This window comes from Chanodichthys erythropterus, chromosome 20, assembly GCF_024489055.1.
Source record: "Chanodichthys erythropterus isolate Z2021 chromosome 20, ASM2448905v1, whole genome shotgun sequence".
Lineage (NCBI taxonomy): Eukaryota > Metazoa > Chordata > Actinopteri > Cypriniformes > Xenocyprididae > Chanodichthys > Chanodichthys erythropterus.
This window is the reverse complement of record NC_090240.1, coordinates 11,932,327-11,953,816: the sequence shown is the minus strand read 5'-3', so window position 1 is coordinate 11,953,816 and position 21,490 is coordinate 11,932,327. Positions and strand designations below refer to the sequence as shown.

At 37.3% G+C, this 21,490-nt stretch overlaps 1 protein-coding gene across 2 annotated transcripts in view; it reads left to right on the top strand.

Moving 5' to 3' along the window:
- top1b (DNA topoisomerase Ib) overlaps window positions 1-19,179 on the top strand; it is a 44,041-nt gene extending 24,862 nt beyond the window's left edge. For both annotated transcript variants that reach the window (XM_067371235.1, XM_067371236.1), the window contains exons 13-21: window positions 4,740-4,884; window positions 6,815-6,958; window positions 14,309-14,494; window positions 14,589-14,657; window positions 16,622-16,736; window positions 16,880-17,007; window positions 17,144-17,238; window positions 17,400-17,549; window positions 18,002-19,179. In XM_067371235.1, coding sequence (XP_067227336.1) covers window positions 4,740-4,884; window positions 6,815-6,958; window positions 14,309-14,494; window positions 14,589-14,657; window positions 16,622-16,736; window positions 16,880-17,007; window positions 17,144-17,238; window positions 17,400-17,549; window positions 18,002-18,104 — 1,135 coding nt within the window. In that variant the 3' untranslated portion in view covers window positions 18,105-19,179. The remainder of the gene's footprint in view (window positions 1-4,739; window positions 4,885-6,814; window positions 6,959-14,308; window positions 14,495-14,588; window positions 14,658-16,621; window positions 16,737-16,879; window positions 17,008-17,143; window positions 17,239-17,399; window positions 17,550-18,001) is intronic.
- The last annotated feature ends 2,311 nt before the right edge of the window (window positions 19,180-21,490 follow it).

Below are 21,490 nucleotides of genomic sequence, written 5' to 3'. Positions count from 1 at the left end.
ATTCGGGCCCGGTGATTCTCACGTCATCCTGAGACCCCGGCCTGGATACGTGCCCAAGGTTCCTACCACTCCCTTCAGAGATCAGGTAGTGAACCTGCAAGCGCTGCCCTCGGAGGAGGCAGACCCAGCCCTAGCTTTGCTCTGTCCCGTCCGCGCTCTGCGCGTTTACGTGGACAGAACGCAAAGCTTCAGGACCTCAGATCAGCTCTTTGTCTGTTACGGAGGCCAGCAGAAGGGAAAGGCTGTCTCCAAGCAGAGGATGGCCCACTGGATAGTGGATGCCATCGCCTTGGCGTACTGTAGAGCTGCGCGCTGGGCGACACCTAACACGTTCGCTAGGTTTTATAGCCTACGTGTAGAGCCGGTATCTTCACGTGTACTCGCATCCACTAGTCGGTAGACGTGTTGTACCCACTCTAAGTGTCAGCTTGCAATGCCATTCCCGCCCCCTGGCCGGATACGTGAATACTTTCACTCCAGTCGTGTTCCCCGCTTGGCGAACTCTGTCGAGTTCCTCCGCCTCCCCCTTCGGCTCGGACATTGCGGAGTGTCTGATGCCAGGCCTACATCCGTCGCTGACGCTGTCTGTTGGCTGGGGCCCATATGTCGTGACCCCTCTACGTGAGCGGTCCCATATGTGTAATTATCCACGGTTTAAAACTCCCTACGGCGAGTCCGTGTCTTTCCCTTAGCAGAGCCAGCTCTGCTGTCACCTGTCAGATGAGTCTCCCCCTACCCAGGTGGAGCCATCCAGGGACTCAATATGCGTACTGCCCCCCGGGCCAGTCCATATGTGTATTCTCCACGTAAACTCCTCCGCCATTGGGTAGGTAGTGGCCTCCGCAGCGTCCCTTACGGGTTCGCTTCCCCAGTGTAGTCTAGTTTATTTAGTGGGTATTGGTTAGACAGCAGTAGACTCTCTCGGTGTAAGCTCGCCCCCTTCACCGCCAGCCGGTGCTATGGGCGGCTGAGCTTGCGCTGGGCACTGGAAGGGGTTTCGTAACTGGCGCTTTAGTTGGGATCCCAATTCGTCGGTCACTACTGACGTGCGTCGAACGTGACCGACTGAAAGGGAACGTCTCGGTTTCGTATGTAACCCTCGTTCCCTGAAGGAGGGAACGAAGACGTACGTTCCGTCGCCACAGTTTCTGTACCCTCACTGTAGCGCGGACACCAGTTGTCTCCTCAGCGAAAAACATAGTGCGATTGCATCTGCTTCCTATTTATATACACCTGTCGGAGGCGGTGCGCATTATGCAAATATCGCACGCCAATTCCATTGGCTTGTTTTAGTTTACACGATACTGATAGGGCTCTCTAAGTGATATCCCAATTCGTCGGTCACTACTGACGTACGTCTCCGTTCCCTCCTTCAGGGAACGAGGGTTACATACGTAACCGAGACGTTTCCTTTTACTGCAGTAAAAGTATAATGCATGTAAGCCATTCTCCATTTTTGGTTGAGTGTTGAATGTGTGCATTCTTGGCAACAGAAGTGAGTCATTATTTTATAGAATGCGCAGCAGAAAAAGAGAAAAAGACGAAAGTAACATAATTGCTCAGGGCAGCTACTGGTCAAATGAATCCCCATATATGCTGAACTTCAGTTGATCCCTTTGGTTGAAATCTCTTTCTGAGGTTGGGTGGCGGTGTTGATGTTGTCCCCAAAAAGGGTGGGATAGTGTCGCATTGGTAATTAGTGCCCTACGCAGACCACACATTCTGCATATATGGAACAGTGATAGTGGAATCGTTGTAGTAAAAGCTTTACATGAAGCTTTTACTGAAATGAAAACATGAAATTGCTGCCATTGATCAACAGCAAATCCAACATACACATGGCCTTTGGTTATTATGGAAGCTTTTTTCCCACCACAGAATAAAAAAGTATAAAAACATAATTGTGACTTTTTATCTCACAATTCTATTTATTTATTTTGCAATTGTGAGTTTACATCTCACAATTCTGACTTTTTTTCCCCTCAGAATTGTAATATATAAACTATAGGAATTGAGTTTAAAATGTCAGAATTGTGAGATAAAAAGACATAATTACCTTTTTTATTTTCTATCCATGGCAGAAATAAGCTTTCATAGGTGAAAAAACAGAGATGCACAGTCCAGCATTCTTCCTCCACTCCCACACCTCTTCTTCTCCTTTGTCCTGATCCAACTTCTCCTTTCCTCCTTCATCTATTCTTCTCCCTTACTCAGATACTATTTTCTCTCTGCTCCTCTGTGTTGTTCTTCATCCACACTGAACAAATCTGATTCAAAGAGTCCTATTTTACTGTGTGTCCATGTAATGAAAAAAATTCAACACCTGACTTTGCCTCCAACTGAGATTGGAATCTGCTATTTCTCAATATGTCAGTGATCTGCTAATTAAAAGTGCTTATCAATTATCTCAGTATTTGATTTATATATTTTTTCAATACCTTTGTGCTGCTGTTGTTGTAGAAGTATAGGTTTTATACTATATTTAAAGATTGGAACATTGGGTCTTCATTTCTGACTTGCTGTGTCTAAGCATTTGCAAATAAGATGAGAAAGATCCATGATTTTGGTATGGGGTAAGCTTATATGAAAAGAAAATTTAAGCATTTAAGAAATGTGTTAATTGACTGCATTTTGTGTGAAAACGACATGAATAGTGTTAACAGTATAGCCACAACAGACGGATGATCTGCTAAATGTGTTTAGAGTTTTGAAAATGTGACTACAGATTGGACAAAAGTATGTTAGCAATTGAAAAAAACTGTAAGTTGTATTGTGGCTCGATTCCGTTGCTTTGTGGCTTGATTTCGTTGTGTTGTGGCTTTATTCCGTTGCTTTGTGGCTTGATTTCATTGTGTTGTGGCTTTATTCCGTTGTGTTGTGGCTTGATTTCGTTGTGTTGTGGCTTTATTCCGTTGTGTTGTGGCTTGATTTCGTTGTGTTGTGGCTTTATTAAGTTGTATTGTGGCTCGATTCCGTTGCTTTGTGGCTTGATTTCGTTGTGTTGTGGCTTTATTCCGTTGCTTTGTGGCTTGATTTCATTGTGTTGTGGCTTTATTCCGTTGTGTTGTGGCTTGATTTCGTTGTGTTGTGGCTTTATTCCGTTGTGTTGTGGCTTGATTTCGTTGTGTTGTGGCTTTATTAAGTTGTATTGTGGCTCGATTCCGTTGCTTTGTGGCTTGATTTCGTTGTGTTGTGGCTTTATTCCGTTGCTTTGTGGCTTGATTTCATTGTGTTGTGGCTTTATTCCGTTGTGTTGTGGCTCGATTCCATTGTGTTGTGGCTCGATTCCGTTGTGTTGTGGCTTGATTCCGTTGTGTTGTGGCTTGATTTCGTTGTGTTGTGGCTTTATTCCGTTGTGTTGTGGCTTGATTTCGTTGTGTTGTGAACTTATGTTTGCTTTTTTAATTTCGTTGTGTTGTGCACTACTGGGCCACCGTAGAAATGTGTATTTACAACATGGATTTATAAATGATTTGTGAGGTATTTTAAGCTAAAACTTCACAGACACAGTCTGGGGACAACTGTACGGAGCCCCTAAAGGGACGTGGTGGTGGAAAAAAAAAATTAGGAAGGAAGAAAATTTTAAGTGCTGGTGGAATTTTTTTTTTTTTAAATCATTTGTGTTTTCTCGCAAAGATATTTGCGTTCCCTCGCAAAGTTATAATCGTTCCCTTGCTGTGAGCTCGGACAAACACTTCCTCTTGTCCCGCTGGCTGGCAGTAGCGTTTCAGTTAGTAACATACGTTAATAATGCACACAAATAATGCGCAGCTCTTAGAGTTTGAACTTGTTGGACTCAAATATAAAGAAATGCAGTCAAGCAGTTCAGTAAAGTTGGCAATATATTCACAGATTCGAGCTTCCCGGATTAATAACTCATGAGCTAAATGTTGTTAAAACACAAATGCAGCTAATTCCAATCATAGTAACCTAGACAACAAGCTACAACAACCCAATTTTCCTCAAATGTGCTTTATAATAAATTGGTCTCTATGAGCAGGCGGCGGAGATACACGTCTGAAGGGCCGTCTGAAAAGTGCAAAGCCCAAAACCCTTTTGCTCATTTTATATTATGAAAAATACTCAATAACTTCACTGTAACATACTGTACTGTCACCAAATTTAGTTCATACATCACTGCTCCCCTGCTGGTTACTTCACCAAGGGTTAGCTAAGTGGTTAATGATTTGGTCTTGCAACCTAAAGGTTTCTGATTGAAACACCAGGTAGAGGAATTGATCTAGCATTGCTGAGATGATAGTCATTGATCGAAGCACTTGAGCTCAGGTTCCTCCAGGATTATTCTTTCTCTAATAAATGTAATTTTTGGTACAAAAGTGTTGGCCAGAATTCTAAGTACTGGCCCACAGCCCATATACTTAGCTGGCTATTGTTTTTGTTGCCGAGCGGTCAGTGTAATGATGTTGTGGCCCTTATGAAGGACTTGTTTATCCTGTGAGTGTGTCAAAGGGCCGCTTCCTGTGTGTGTTGTGGCAGGCCTGATCCTGTTTTGCTTGAGCAGATGTGTCATGTTCAAACTCTGATAAAATCTTTCATACAGATCCTCAACGGAAGGAATGTCAATTCCGAATATAACATATAGTATGCTTTTTTGTTTTCATTTCAGAGTTTCCACATTAGATTCCACATTGTAAAGTAAAACCTTTTTCAACAAGCAGTACAACTTGAAAAGTGTTATAAGATGAGTATGACTGTCACCCTTTGTCTGTTGTCTTCAGAGATTCAGTTTACCCAAAACCACCCCCAGGCACCAGGTGGAAGGAAGTTCGTCATGACAACAAAGTCACATGGCTGGTGTCGTGGACAGAGAATATTCAGGGCTCCATCAAATACATCATGCTCAACCCCAGCTCCAGAATCAAGGTCAGAAACAGCACTTCTTTTAGGAGTTTGTTTTTTCAAATCTTAAACGTGTCCTTTCACAACTTAACATGATAGTACCATACCAAGATTGAATCGCCCTTTATCTCTCCACAACACCTCACGTATAAACCTGTGGATTATAACAAGAACACTGGTCATAGCAGCTGTTTGTAAAGCAAAACAGATTCCTTGAAAAAAGTTGATGAAGTAACTGATGCCAGTAATCTCCAATTCAATATTTATCTGAATAATTATTGGCCTGGCCAGTATATTGGTCAGTCACTTGTTTTAATACTAGTGATATCCAGTTTGCAAAGCAATTCTTCTTTAAGAGCTCTTTTGTTTTGTGATTTGGTTAAAGGGCCCTATGATGCTTTTTTATATTTTCAACTTTCTTTAGTGTGTAATGTTGCTGTTTGAGCATGAAAAAGATCTGCAAAGCTCCAAAGCACAAAGTCCCTCTCTATATCAGTAACACTGTTTCTGAACTCCCTGAAATGCCTCCACTGTAGTCTTGAGTTTTCTTCCAAGAACAAACACAATATTCCTAATTTAAATAATTCCGGTCCAAGGTATACGCAAAATAAAGGGGCGGAGCCTGGTTGAGTTAGTTAGTAGCATTTTGAAACTCACGGATATGGTAAGGGGCGGGAGTTGTGGGACAGTACCCAAACATGCTTAAAGTGCTTGACCAATCACAACACACTGGTCCATCTGACCAATCAGAGCACAGAAGGAGAAGGAGGGGCTTCATTGAAACAGGAACTAAACAGAGTGTGACTGGCAGACTGGGATGAGAGGAGCTGCAACAATCCAGAATATGTGAAAAATAATGTGTTTTTGAACATTCAAGCATGAAAACCTGTTCTAGTAGAGCCCAAAAACAAAATCAAGGGCATAATAGATCCCCTTTTTACTGACCAAAAAGGAGGTTTCCATTTAAATAAATGTTGTTCATATGAACTTTCCGTTTATCAAAGAATCCTTAAAAAATGAGTTTCCAGAAAAATATAAAGCAGCACAACTGTTTTAAACTGATGAAAAGCATCAAATCAGCATATTAAGCCAGGTGCACACTGTACGATTTATAGTCCTTTACAGTTGTTGCTTGTCATGAGTTAAAAATGGAGGCACTCAGGAAGACTTGTCCGGAGTTTTACATCATCAATAAGTTACATGTTCAGTGACTGTGAGCTGCATTTAACATGCGGGATAGAAATGTTGGCTAGCAATCTTTAGCGTTCATTTTGATCATGGCTTGAAAAAAATGGAAAAACAAACGAAGACATGTGGAGCAAATGGTAGTTTGTTGTCTCCCTAATTGCGTCGTCAGGTTCTGCGCTCCTATTGTTTTTTGATTTGATGGTTGTCGTAAGAGAAGCCACACTGCAGGACTGTGCGTCAAATCTTCTGACATTGCTTGAATTTCATCTGAGGTAAGATTTGATCGCAATGGTCATTAATCGCTGTCGACGAATATGTCAAAGTTACGATCAGAGACTTCAGATTTTAGCCCAGGATCAGAGGAATCTTTTAGGAATCTCAGCATTTGTCTCTGACAGCCAAATCATGGCCAGAATTGTATTGTTGAACACAGCTTTAGAATGACTTTTGAAGGATCACTGAAGACTGGAGTAATGATTATTAAGCTTTGATCACAGGAATAAATGACATTTTACAATATATTTACATAGTTCAAAACAGTTATTTTAAATTGAAATAATAATGTAATAATATTTATGTTTTTTGCAAAAATCTTACTGACCCAAAATTTTTTAAACAGTAGTGTGAAAAATATATTTATTAAAAGCATATGAAATGCCATTGAGGAACTTCTGGCATTTTTTGAATGACTCAAATGTAGAATCAGTTCATTGAAATGAACCAGTTGATGAAACTTTTAAAGCAAGCAATTTTATGTGTGTCTCAGGGAGAGAAGGACTGGCAGAAGTACGAGACGGCACGCCGGCTGAAGAAATGTGTGGAGCGGATCCGGGCGCAGTACCGTGAAGACTGGAGGAGTAAAGAGATGAGGATCAGACAGAGAGCCGTGGCACTTTATTTCATTGACAAGGTCTCACTTCATTACACACATTCTGATTGTGATCAGCTGTTTAAATCACTACATTCAAAAAGTATCTGTTCATCTGTTAAGGAAAGCTTCTGCAAACAAAAATACAATAGTGAATCCTCATTAAAGTAAGATATACATATCCTATAAATTCTTAAAATACATAACAGCGGTCTTTAGTTGGTTTTACTTCAGGACCCACTTGGTGTCACAACACAAAACCAGTTTACTAGTTATTAGTAAACAAAACGGCCTTAATCAAATTGTAACAAACTGCTCTGAAACACAGTTAGAAGATCCAAATGCAGCTTTAATCAGGATCAAAAACACAGGGTAAATAATCAAAACATCAAACAAGGTCCAAGACACAGGAAAACAGGGCAATTCAGAAAACTAGTGATGGGACGGTTGATACCTGGGCTCCGATGCTCCGGCGCAGTTTTCAAAGCACAATTGTATCACACACTGTACAGATGCTTGTATTGAAATGACAACACCACGTGATTGATGACATTTGAAGCTTCGAACGTCATGCAGTATCAGAAAGTTGGGAGGGCTGTCACGTAATTAAGGAATGACTAAATCCTGAAGACTTGTCAGACAACAGGTGAGGTGAGCTTATCATAAACTGAAGACCCAGGTAAAGAATGAATTCATCTTTTCTGTATCTTATAGCATTGTAGTTTTGTATTGTTTGTAGTGTGATCAACATTTGCGTAAGTAGTAGATGTGTTGGGGAAGTAACACGTAACATTTTAATTACATTTTGCTAAAATGAACGAAATGACAAGAAAAAAGATTTGTTCATTTTCACGAAAAAAGATTTTTTCATTTTCACGTTTTTTTCATGCTTTCGTTCATACATAATCAACTGTTTTGTCGCGGATGTGAAAGGGAAATGCGCTTCGAACGGAGAAATACGCGATCTCCAAACAATCGATCAAAGCGTTTTAGGACAGGTCGATGGTATATAATACAATCAGGCCAAACCGTTCATTCATAAACCGAGAATTTGACCACTTGACGGTAAGGAGGCTGATCTCTCAGGTTGACGCGCGAGCGATACATCTTTTTGTGCACTTTATTTTAAAAAAAAAAGCCCTATATATTTGGCAGATGTAAAGCATACATGTGTATGTTTTTTGTGTTAGTCCATTTGTTTTTTGTTTATTACTTTAACAGCTCAGGGATGTTAAAAGAGCAACCTGTTTTTGCACCTTCTGAGGATTTTTTTTGCACTGTGAATTTGCAGTCATTTCTGTTTTTGAATAAAAGGTTGGAAATTAATGTTTTATCCCCTCCGATTCATCGATTAATCGTAAAAATAATCGACAGATTAATCGATTATTGAAATAATCGTTAGTTGCAGCCCTATTTCAAAGTAGTCGGGTCACTGTTCTTTTCACACTGCATGACTATCTTGGCCAGCATTCAGTCGCTGCTGTGTTCAAACTGCACGTTGGATCGGCGATAGAATGTTTCACACTGCATGACTTTACAATAGGAAGAATCGCCAACAACTCTGTCTGGCACACAAACTTTCACAACCAAACACACGCAAGATGTGACAAGGAAACAACGCGATATCATGCGTGCAAGACCGGAGTTCTCACATGAGACTAGGGATGGGTACCGAAACCCAGTATTAAATCGGCCCCGGGGCTAAATTATGAAAGACCGGTGTATCGATTGGTTCTGCTATCGGTACTGGAGAAATTATGAAGAAAATACACTTCATTTATTCAAAATTCATTTATTATTGCTATATAGACATTATCTTGCAAATTCAGTCTTGCCAGAGTCGCCAGCTGAGTATACAGTATGCAGTAATATTAGGACATTTGCCTATGATGCATTTTTGCTTTCAAAATCCAGAAGAGAGGAGCTACAGCGTGCGCAGCCGCTCACATGAAAGCCCTGTTTAATGGTGACGATGGAGGAGAGAACTAAACAACTAAACGTCTGCTTGCACTATTAGGCCTGTGATATTATTTTATTTTTGATTTCGATGGTAACACTTTACAATAACAGTACATGAATAACCATGAACTAATACCTGAGTTAATAGTTACTTCAACATGAACTCATGATTAGTTGAGATATGAACTAATGAAGAGTGATCCTTAACTACGACAGGAGTCATAGGGATTCATGCATGAAAACAGAAGCCTTAACTATGCGTTAATACATGTTTGATAATTAATGCATTAATTAACATTTAGGGTAAACTAAATCAAACATCTCTATAAGAAGGAATAATACATATTTGGACTTTGAAATAAATTTAAACAATTTATTATTGTCAGAATTTAAACTATTGACATCAGCAGCTTCATTATAAACATCACTGAAAGGCACAGGATTAGTTTGCCATTATTTTCACTTATCCTCCTTATCAAACATATAAAATACTAAATACACTATTTATCTTAAAAGGTCTTAATATGTTTTGTGATATTCTTTCCTATCAAACTAAACTACTGTGACTTACATCAGTTCCTTAGGAATCGGTTCCCAAAAAAATAACCAAACAGGAAATATGAACTAAGGTCAGGGAGCATTTGCTGGGATCAGATTAAGAAGTTCACTCTCCATCCAGACGCAGGCCGTGATCATATACTGTACCTCCATTCTCTGACTTTTTGAAAATTCACACAACATCAATTAACTGGGCTGAATACTTATATAGTTGTGTTAGTACAAGTGTATTTGATAGTAAGTTAATGATAATCATGAGCTGAATTTGGTAAGTTGTTAACAGTGAATTAATTATGATTGTGCCCCCTCAAGTAAAGTCATGACATAAGTATACATTAACAAACCATTAGTTGATGTTAGTATATGGTTAGTTAATAATGAGTTAATTATGATTGTGCCCCCTCAAGTAAAGTCATGACATGATGCACATATCACACATCATTAACTAATATATGAATAAACACTATAGAGTGCCATCCTTATTCCTTTACACCCCGGTACAAAAAAACTAAAATAAAAAGTATTTGTATTTTACTTTTATTTATATTATTAAACATACATGGACTTGAAAGCAAGCCATAAACATACCTGTAAAGACACACATAAGGCACATTTACATGTAAAATCGCGCGCGTCCACAAGCTAATGCTAATCAAAGCATATACATTTAAATGACAAAAATACAAATACAGTTAATAACTGCACATAACCTCCTGAAAACCACAATAAAACATACATGTAAATATGTCTTTAATTATTAATTTGGCTTACCAAAGCACTCAACATTTATTAGTTTAAAATGCCAGCAACACAACAAACGCGCCAAGAGAACACCTAGCGTGCGCCACTAATGAGTGTCCCGCCAGAAACAAACCCTACATACTTTAGTTCCGGGAATAAACTAGGCCTATGTCTATTTAGCTATGACTAAATGTAAATGAACTATAAAAATCAGAAAACAGTTTAGATCAAATTAAATTTATTAGTGGTAGTTAGTCTATTTTCCACATTTGATTAGACAGATCTATGTAATTAATGGCTAAATAATCATGTGCCATTGCAATTATTTGTCACAAAGCTGCAGATGGCAGATTATGATATTACAGTGTAAATTATGACAGTATTAAATCACGTTTAATTCAAATTCAGAGTACTTCTTGTTTACTCTTATGGAGACTGATTTATTTAGTTTACCCCTAAATGTTAATTAATCCATTAATTATCAAACATGTATTAACGCATAGTTAAGGCTGCTGTTTTCATGCATGAATCCTTATGACTCCTGTCGTAGTTAAGGATCACTCTTCATTAGTTCATATCTTAACTAATCATGAGTTCATGTTGAACTAACTATTAATTTATGTATTAGTTCATGGTTATTCATGTACTGTTATTGTAAAGTGTTACCATTTCGATTTTGGCTTCTAAAATCAATCAGAAAGAAGATATCTGAGGTATAACTATTCAAAACTAGCCGCATTTCATCTAGCACACCTTCATTCTCTTCACAGCTGTGCGCATTCGTTCCTCCCTAAACCCAAACTTAACGTCAGAATCAGCACAATCGGCGATTGTTGTAAAATACAGTATTTACTGTTGCTAAATTGTGGTAAATGTTTGATAATTATCTTCAATGGTTTAAAATGTTGAAAGCACAATAATCCGCACAAGAGACGCTGTTCCTCAGGCTGAATTGTGTGCGCGCGCTCCAAAACGGATCGCAAATAGACAAACAAATTACACGTTGGGCTTCAGGTGCACGTCCAAACGATCAAATACACACAAAAATGTTAAAATGACCAGATTGGAGCATGTTTAGCGAATTGTATATGAACAGCTGGGAGAAAATCTGATGTGTGTTAATGTCTATTGTCTTAAAGTGACAGCAGTCACCTTCTGACGATTGTGCCATCAGTGTTAATCAAACAACAAAATGCTGAGAAAAGCAAAAAAAAAAAAATGCAGAGAAAAGAGGAAATCAAAAAAGAGAAAATCACTCACTGCTCTTCGTCTGAATACAGTTAGCTTTAATAAGCATTAATCTATTCATTTATACTGTCAAAACCATGCAGTGTTATTTTACCTTTGGTTACTTAGATTTCTTTTATAGGCCAGCCTATATTACTTAACTGAACACATGAACAAATGAAAGCACTTTATTTAATTTGTATCTTTGTTTTACTGTATTTGTCAGTTTGTTTTTTTGTTCATGTTCTTACTGTATCTTATATAAAACAGCAAAAATGCTGGACAATATATAATATAAAGCAATGTTAATTCAGCTCATATATATATATATATATATATATATATATATAAACAAAAAGTACCGATAAGAATTCCGTTAAAGTACCGGATCGATAAGCAGTATCGGTAAGAGTAGTAATACCATTAAAACCTTAACGATACCCATCCCTACATGAGACTGGGATTATTATTAAAAATGGCAGCCCACAAGAAACTTGCAATACGAATTACCTTTGTGCTGATTTGCAGTGAAAACAAGAAAAAGAAAAGAAGAATATGGAGGAGGAAATTGTTCTGCAACGAGCTGTCGGTCATCGCCAATGTAGTTTTCAGTCAGAACACTTTTCACACTGCAGGATTTTGAATTGCCGACAGGTCCAGATATTTAGCATGCCAAATATCTCACGGGCGTCGGCGACTTGTCTGCGATTTTCTCAGAACGCGTCTTTGCTCATTCACACTGCATGATTGTCACTCGCGTGAATGAGCACCGATTTGCCTGTGATTTTGGGCATTTGTCAGCGATTTCTCAAAACCTGACGTAAAATTGTGCAGTCTGAACTTGGCTTAATGAACTGTTTTTCAGCAAAATTTGATGAAAGCCTCAAACGCTTCAGAAAGCCTCGGTTTCCCATCACTACAGAAAACATTCGGATGATCAAAATCATAGAATATGAAACCAAACCACGCTCAGAAATGCAGTGGTAAAGTGATGGACGTTTTCGAAACACTGGTTCCAGAAGCTTCGAAACCTTTACGAATCTTTTGTTTCAAATCATTGGTTCGGAGCATGTTTCAAACTGCCAAACGAGTAAATGAAACGTTTCAAAATTTCAATGGTTCACCACTGGGGGCGACCTCTGTGAACCCATGAATCATGCAGATTCACTGAGATCTTCCCCTAGCAGCGAATCATTGAACAAGTGTCTGTCTATTACCTGAGTATTAAGTGTCTAAAAGTAAAAGTGTCTGTTACCTGATCTCTGATGAGTTTTACACATTTGTAGACATCTTAATGAGGTATTTGTATAATTTAAAGGCATAATAGTAGTTCATAGTCTCTGTTTAGCTGACCCATCCATAGAATAAACAAAACAAGCCCTGAAAATTGATAAAAAGAATACATATTATACAGACACTTAATATTTATGATTAGTTAATTGCATTTGATAGATTATACTTTAAATAAAACAAAGAGTTTTTGTTGCATTTACACTGTTTTGACCAGCAGGGGTCATTAGCGTGTTGTTTCGAACGTTTCTAAACAATGAATCATTTTGCGAAGCAATTGGTTCAATTGATTCAAAGCTTTGAAAAGCTTTTTCTCCTATCACTGTGTGATTGGAAACACAGAGCTTATATAGGCCAAAGTTAACAAGCAAATGACACACAGGTGGAAGTAATCAAACCATAATGAGTCCACGTTATGGGAAATGTAGTTCTGTTGAAACACTTCTTCCTAGTGCTTTTATTTGTTGCAGATTTTGCAATAGATCAACAGCAATAAATCCTCTATCCTTGATAAAAGTGAGATAAACTTATTTTTGGAAGGACCTCCAACCATCCAGTTGAGAACTAATGATTTAACATATAATGTTTACAGTCACCATGAAACAGAAGTTGCAATATTCTTTTCTTCCCTGTTGTGACGTATATCCGAGTGAAACAGCGGCTGCGTCCGAAAACTGCAAAATGCTGCCTTCCGAGGACACATTTCAAGGTAGTAAGGCATCAAGGCACGTCCGAATCCAATGTTAGCTTCACTTCCTCTCTCATGAGATACCTTCCTCAGATCGATTTTTGAAGGAAGCATAGATGTATCCTTAGCTGCCTTTGATATCCCACAATCCTGTGCTTTCCATTCTGTGACAGTTGAGCTAGAAAAATAAAGATGGCGTCCGAAGGTTGCGTTTGCTGCTCAGTTTGTGTATAAATGTACGATTTTGATCAACATATTTCAATTTTGATATCATTTCTATCGAGAAATTACCACTGTAGTAATTAAATATTTGTTTAGTTCTCACCAAAGCTCACGCTATTTTGCTGTAGACCATTAAACTGTTACGCTGCCTCAGAAGTCTGTCCGAAATCAATTTCGTGAGGTACCTTCATGCACAAACGCTGCCGTACAAGTCATTCTCTTATAAGATAGCAAGGCTGCAAGACAGCTACCTAAGTTTTCGGACGCAGCCAGCTTCTGGAACGAGAATAAATGTAGGGCGGGGCTTGATTTTATCCATGATGAATTGATTGGATGGCTGTGGTTTGCTATTGGTGGATCTCATGTGAGAGACAGGTCGCCCTGCACTCACGCCAGTAAAGTTTTTTTATTTTTTATCATTCTGTCAGGGTATTCTGATTCAAGATTACAAGGCACATGAATTAAAATAATGTTGTGCAATATAAATCATTTTATAAACTGCAATTAAAAAAATTAGAATTGTCTATTTTGATTCCATGGTTACTTTAACTTTAATTATTTAAGTTCCTTGCATCGTTTCTGGCATCATAATTTTTAGAACATTTTCCACCCTCTAGAAATAAATTAATGTTTTTGCTTAGATTTCTAGTGACTCTGTACTTCACTGAAAGCTCTTGGTGTGTGCTGTGTGTGTGTTTGGTGTGTAGTTGGCACTGAGGGCTGGTAATGAGAAGGATGAGGGAGAGACGGCCGATACGGTGGGCTGCTGCTCTCTGCGCGTGGAGCACATCAAACTTTACCCTCAGCTGGACGGACAGGACTACGTGGTGGAGTTCGACTTCCTCGGAAAAGACTCCATCCGTTACTACAACAAAATCCCAGTGGAGAAAAGAGTGAGAGAGACATTGCTTATATGTAAATGAGGGAGGGAGGGAATGTTTTTTAGTATTTATAACTAATAAATATGTATTGTTTTTGTTGTGTTAGGTCTTTAAAAACCTACAGTTATTCCTTGAAAACAAGCAGTCGGAAGATGATCTGTTTGACCGGCTCAATGTAAGACCTCCATACTACACTTCACCATGAACATCATCATTCCTGGTGTGCATCTTGTTTAACCCTGTAAAGCCTGACATATGAAATAATAGTCTGAAAAATCTAATTTTTTGAAATGTAAGTTTATTGAACCTTTAGACAACATATTTAAAAAGAAAGTTACTTGTGTCTTTTTGTTGAGTATCATATTTGATACATCAGGTTTTTATGGCTCATATATACAGTGAGAATATACATATACTCGAGGAGGAAAAACACCTCCGTTTTATTCAGAGGCCCAAACTGAGCAAAAATACACAATTTGTGGCAGTTGCTGATATTTATATGGACAAATAGTAAGATGACATTCTAAAGGCTTGTGATGTCAATCAATGAGATCTTCATAACAGTATAGCAGACACATAAAATGCATGTAAATATCAGTCATCACTCTGTATCTCTATATTGCCTTAGTTGATATTTAAAAGCTTAGTTTTATGATCAAAGCTCTGTAGTATTTATTGTAGTTTCAAAACTACATGAACTAAAACAAATGATTGAGAGCTGAACAAATAAATCTTCCTCAAAAGTCTGATAATCATATTTGAAACATTCTCACTTTTGAACATTCATTTTCTAAAAATGATATATGGATTATCAAGTAAGTTGCTCCAGTGTTCATCTTGAAATACTACTAAAACTATGCAAGTTAATTTTATGTTTAATTTATGAAAATCAGTAATGATTTTACAGCAAAAAGACATGTCAATCACGACCTGAAGGCGGACATGTTTACAATTACACTAAAAGGCTTTTTTTCTTCCTAAAAAGTACAAACTATCAATCAGACAACAGAAAGAATATAGTAGATTGTAGAACAGGTTTTTCAGCAAAGTTTTGATCATGTTGATAATTTAGAGGCCTCGGAAATTCAGATATGATACACTGTATCATTGTAATGATACAAATAAGTTGGGCTAACTAAAAAAATTTGAGGTACATCAAATTTTTTGAGTTATGATGTTCCCAATTTTAAGTAAGTAGAACTATCAAGTTTTGCGTTTGTAGTACTCATACATGTTAATTGATCTTAACTTGAAATACTGAGTTAGCTAACTCATACATTTTGATAGCAATTAACATAAAATATTTAGTTAAAGCTGCTGTCTGCAACTTTTTTGTGTTCAAAATTTACAAAAATTATATAATGAGAATGTACAATATGAATCCATTTTCCAAACCGTGAATCATTATGGTACACTTATAATAAGTGTTTATATTCTGACTATTTCAGACCGGACAGGTAGGACCTGCAGCAGAGTATCACAGTAACTGCGTGACTCGCCATAGACATACACGGAGAGAAGTAGCTCCAGCTACAATGTTCTTCCGCAAGACGTGTACATTTCTGTTTATTAACCGCTAAAGGGCCAAAAAACACGGACTGCAGCTCTAATAGAGTTGTAGAGTTATTTACTTCACTGTAAATCCTAAGAAAATACAAAAAATGCCAACTTGCTAATATGTTAGAAATAGCATGGTAGAACTTACTGAATGAGTGCAACTTAAAACATGTAACTTACCTGCTCTCAAACCAAGCCACATACGCTACTAGTCACCATGATGGTAACTCTCCAAAAACCCACATTAAGAGAAACTCTTCTAAATTAGCATAACAAAACATTAATCAATACTAAATCTCCCTTGCCATTAATCTTGTCCAAAACACATTATATAACACTTAATTTTAGCATTTACTCTCCCTTTTGAGTGCCATGGGCAAAGCATGCTGGGAAATAGAAATCCTAGTCCAGTTTCAGTTAAACTTAAGTTAGTCTAAATTAAAAGAAATGAGTTCATACAACTCAAAACAATAAAACAGTTCAATTTAAGTTTGCCCTACTCAAACCAATTAAGTATTTTGAGCATTAGGGTTTACAGTGTACAGTAGCTTCATAAGGGTTAATGTCTGCTCTGTTCTTTAGACATCAATTCTGAATAAACATCTCCAGGAGTTGATGGATGGGTTGACTGCGAAAGTGTTTCGCACTTACAACGCCTCAATTACACTCCAACAGCAACTCAAAGAACTCACCAGCCGTGAGTCTGCCTCTCCTCTCTCTCCTCTTGTCCACATCTGTGTACTTCATGAATTATTTGAGAATTTGTCAAAAATTTAGCAGTTTCACTATTTAAAAATGGTATTTTGTTTTAAATACCATTCTTTATCCTTATTGTTACAGCTGATGAGAACATCCCTGAGAAGATCCTCTCATATAACAGAGCGAACCGAGCCGTGGCTCTTCTCTGTAACCACCAGAGGGCGCCACCGAAAACCTTTGAGAAATCCATGCAGAATTTGCAGACCAAGGTGAGAGTGATTCAAACTCATGAGTAATATGATTTCTGGGTCACAGAATTGAACCCTAAACTAAAGTATTACAGACTCTTTTGCTGTTATGAGTAAAAGGAAACCTTTTTTGTAAAGATATCATATTGTTTTGTAGATAGACGAGAAAAAGAAACAGCTCTCTGCTGCCAAGAAGGAACATAAAGCAGCCAAAGCCGACGCCAAGACGCTTCGCGATGAGAAAAGTAAAAAGTAAGCAACCTCTGACTGGCAGTCAGTTCTTAATTCTTTTGTGTTCATTTAATTGAATTGAACTGGAAACTGATTAACACAGGTAATAAAAAATAGTGTGGAATGTTATATCAGAGCCATGCATGTTTTCTCTGATAAACATTTGTGTGTTTTGCATTAAGGGCTGTGGAGATGAAGAAGAAAGCAGTGCAGAGGATATCTGAACAGCTTATGAAGCTGGAGGTTCAGGCCACAGACCGTGAGGAGAATAAACAGATCGCATTAGGCACATCTAAACTCAACTACCTGGACCCACGTATCTCAGTCGCCTGGTAAGAGAAATAGATGGCGTCTTCATTGTGACTTGGCCAAGTTGGACTTGATTCTAGTAGTAACTTTTACTTTAGTATTTGTGCGAAAAGTACTATAGGTTGCTTATATCCCTTCTAAGTCCTTTCGAGGGGAAAAACATGCAGGCAGGAACAATGGGCTCTGGCAGTTTTCCTCTTGTTTGTAATGTCCGTGGGTGGGAATAGTGGCGGTGTAGCCCCAAGAAGGATCTGTGCCTGAACCAAATTTCTGCCTCTGTGTGTACTGTCATCAACCCAACTCTTAGCTTATTTTTGGAAAAACTCCCTACTATGACACAATAGCCCCGTTCAGCAGTTGTTTTGGAAAAGCGTGGAAGAGTATCCCTTTGACCTTTACCCATGCTAAATGTGCTTCTGTGAAGGAGATTTTCTTTAGCCATGATATCTTGTTTACTACATTCTTCCGTCCGCAGGTGCAAAAAATGGGGAGTTCCCATTGAGAAGATCTACAACAAAACACAGCGAGAAAAGTTTGCCTGGGCTATCGACATGGCGGACGAGGACTTTGAGTTTTAGAGTTTATTTTATATTGTTGCTATTTTGATGAATTGTTTGTAAAAGGTGTTTATCTCAATTGAATCATCTTTTTGTTTGTGATTTGATCAATTGACCCTTCGCCAGGAGTTTGATTGACAAGCGATCTAACCAATCAGAACGCCAAATCCTCCATTTTGTCCGACAAAGCAGTCAGGAGTTAGAAGATTAACCTCAGTGGATTTGAATTTGAAAAATGGTGTGTATTTATGTCTTTCCGCATTTTAAACAACATTCATTCTGATGTTCATTCATGTTTATTTGATGCCATAAATTAACTAGTAAGAAGAGATGATCAGTTCATGAGCTGAGGCTCTATAGCAATCTGTCCCGACACATTAAAGAGCCACAAAACGGTTTTTATTGTTTGAATTTCTTTAAAAAAATACACAATTTGAAAGCTGGGACATTGTTTAATATCATAAGTAGCAGGCTCTGTCTTCGTCTGTCGATGTGTTGTCAGTGTCCTCTTTGCTCTGCAATGTATTTTTCACTGTGTGTGGCGTGACAGCACCATGGCTTATCGGACAGAGCAACAGTAACTAAGGGGGGCGGGTCTTTGTGAAGGGTCAGTTAAGGATAGATGAAGTTAAATCAAAACACAAGCTGATAGTTTCTCTCAAACAAGGCCACACATTAGTTCAGTGGTTATTTGTTTAACCCAGACAAGGCTATTTGAAAACAAAATGGGGCCCATTACTGAGCCTTGCTGAACACCGCGTCTTTACTCAAGAAAGGCTGCTAATGTTTCATTCCATGCATTCAGTTTTAGCATCCTTTGTTTTTAGCCTTCAGATATATTGTTGAATTGTATATTTTAATAGAATTTTTAATAGTCCTTAAGTAAAATAAGAAACGCGTAATGAAAAATCATGTAAATAGGTGGCATATATAGTGAAAAACAATCAAGAGGCACGAATGTCATGATGTGGCAATGCAAACAAATGTGAATGTCTTTCTTTGTTATTTTTGCATTTTGAATTTAGTTGTATTGTTTCTATCAGGAATGTACATTTTGTTTTTAAATGTGTGTAAAGAGCTGCATTTTAGCAAAAGAATGTTTTGCTTTTCATTATACTGATTATTCTTGTGTATCCTGTTCAGTCTGTCCTTTTTATTATGTCATTTCATTTCTGTGCCTTTTCTGTGGTATAACAGTTTCTCATAAAAATAAGTTATTTATATGATGCACAGAACTAGTTATATTAAGCTTATATAAATATATATATATATAAAGCTTTTTTTATTCCACTTGGTAAATCCTTAATGATGAATCCATAAATGATACAGAAAAGGTCCATGAAATGCACTGTCAACGGAAAAATGTGTTTATAGAAGTAATGTAAAGTCTTGTAAGAGCATAGATATGAGAAGCAGTTAGTCTTTTTAACATTTTATCTCTCTTTACCCTAAGTTTAAAAATGTGTTTCATTCAAAGACAGAGGTCAGACATTTTTGTAAACAGTATATGCAAGTTTAATCACACCAAAAAAATGCATCCTCAGTTTTCTACAGTTTATTGGGCAGTATAACAATGTAAGCTTGAATGTTGATTTTGCTTCGCATTAGTATAGTTAGACATCAACAGTTTACACAGTCCTTTTGTGAAGCTCATGTATTCAGTGTAATTATTGACAGCGTAATAATCGTACATTAACAAGTTTAGTTTAAGCTTGATTTTTAAGTCTGTTGATGCATATAGACGTTGTTTATAGTATCGTGACCATTTATGACACAGCGAAATGTAAATGTAAAGCCAGAATTGAACTGAAATGTTATTGGGTCTTGAATGAAGGAAGCTGAACTGAATTCAAATGCCCAAAGAGGTGCCATTGGTTAGTATTTTTGCTGAGAAATATGTAGCAAAATAGACAGATTTATATATATCTGCAGTAAATATACAGAGAATATAGAATAGCTTCAGCTAAAGAGGGTTTTTTCTTGTTGAAACATTCATTTATTTAGCCTTGTAAACCTATAATAAAGGTTTTAAGGTCACATCCTTTGTGCCTTGTGCTTTGATCATGTGAATGTGCTGTGAAGGGAGCGATCTGCACCTGTGGCTTTGGTTTATAACCTCTTCCTATGAGGGCATTGTGCAGTTGCATGTGTCTATACTGTGACATGCTCTACAGCAGTTTTGATTTGCAGAACTGTTGTTCTGTGAGAAAACTAGAAAAAAAATAAGGTTATGGTTTTAAGTGTTTCAGAATCAGAAATCTATTAACCAAGTGAAACCAATAAGCAATTTCTCTTGAAATTAACCTTTTTTACTCATCAGCCATTTTGCTACTAAATTTACTCAAGTTACTTGCCGTTCAGAACTTCTACTAGGCAAAACAAAAATATCATAAATAAACCAGATCAAAATCACTGTTTATATTTGGGTCTCCATGAAAAAATACTGCAATTGACAAATTCACTTTGAAATAAATGTTATTTATTTTTTAATTTACTTACTCTCTTTGACAAAAAAGTCTATTTATTGTAATAGATATTTTATGGAAAACAGTTAAATTTGTTTGTCCCTCAAACTCCAGTTCACCCTCTTACATCTTATGCATATGCCCTAAATCACATGACTTGTTAGATGTGACATCATTTCCTTACAGGGAAAGCAACTCCAAGAACAATTAGTCATAAATGTTTGGTTTTTAGAAGACTAAACTAATAGTGTAAAACATAACATGTCCACCCTGTTGTGTCAGTTTACACTGGACATAAAACTGGACATTTTTAAATAAATGTTATAACTATATTAAAATTTCTTCTAAATGCTAATCTTCTACTAGCATGTTCTTTCCTAGCTAGTAATGGGCTTTGTTAGATTAAAAGGTCCACCCTGTTGGGACAAATTTCCCATATGTTCCCATGGAATATTTGAACAGAATTATTAGGTTATATTTGAACTTGACGTCTGAGCTCAACCGATGTGTTTTCTGATCGACAGACAAAAAAAGTAAACAAAAAAAAAGAAAGAATTTGTAACATTTTATTTTCCAAACCTGTTCCACCAAACTGTAGGAATGAACAATTTATTATTTCTTTTGAAATAAAATATAAATAAAAACAAAATGGTGACATAAAAAAGCATTTATTTAATTGTATTTTGTAACTTCCAAATATAACTCCCTCAAAATGAATATTTAATGGTAAATACATTGAAGATTAGCTGTCAATTCATAAAGTCATCAGCTGTCACTTCACAAAAGTCAGAGTAACTGTGTTCTGTACAGTAGCATACTTACTGAATAGTATTCCTATCTATAGTCATACTGCACAATGTTTCATATCAGAAAAAATAGTAGGAGGTACACAGTACATACTAAACAGGGCAACTAGTTCAAATACTGTATAGGCTGAACATA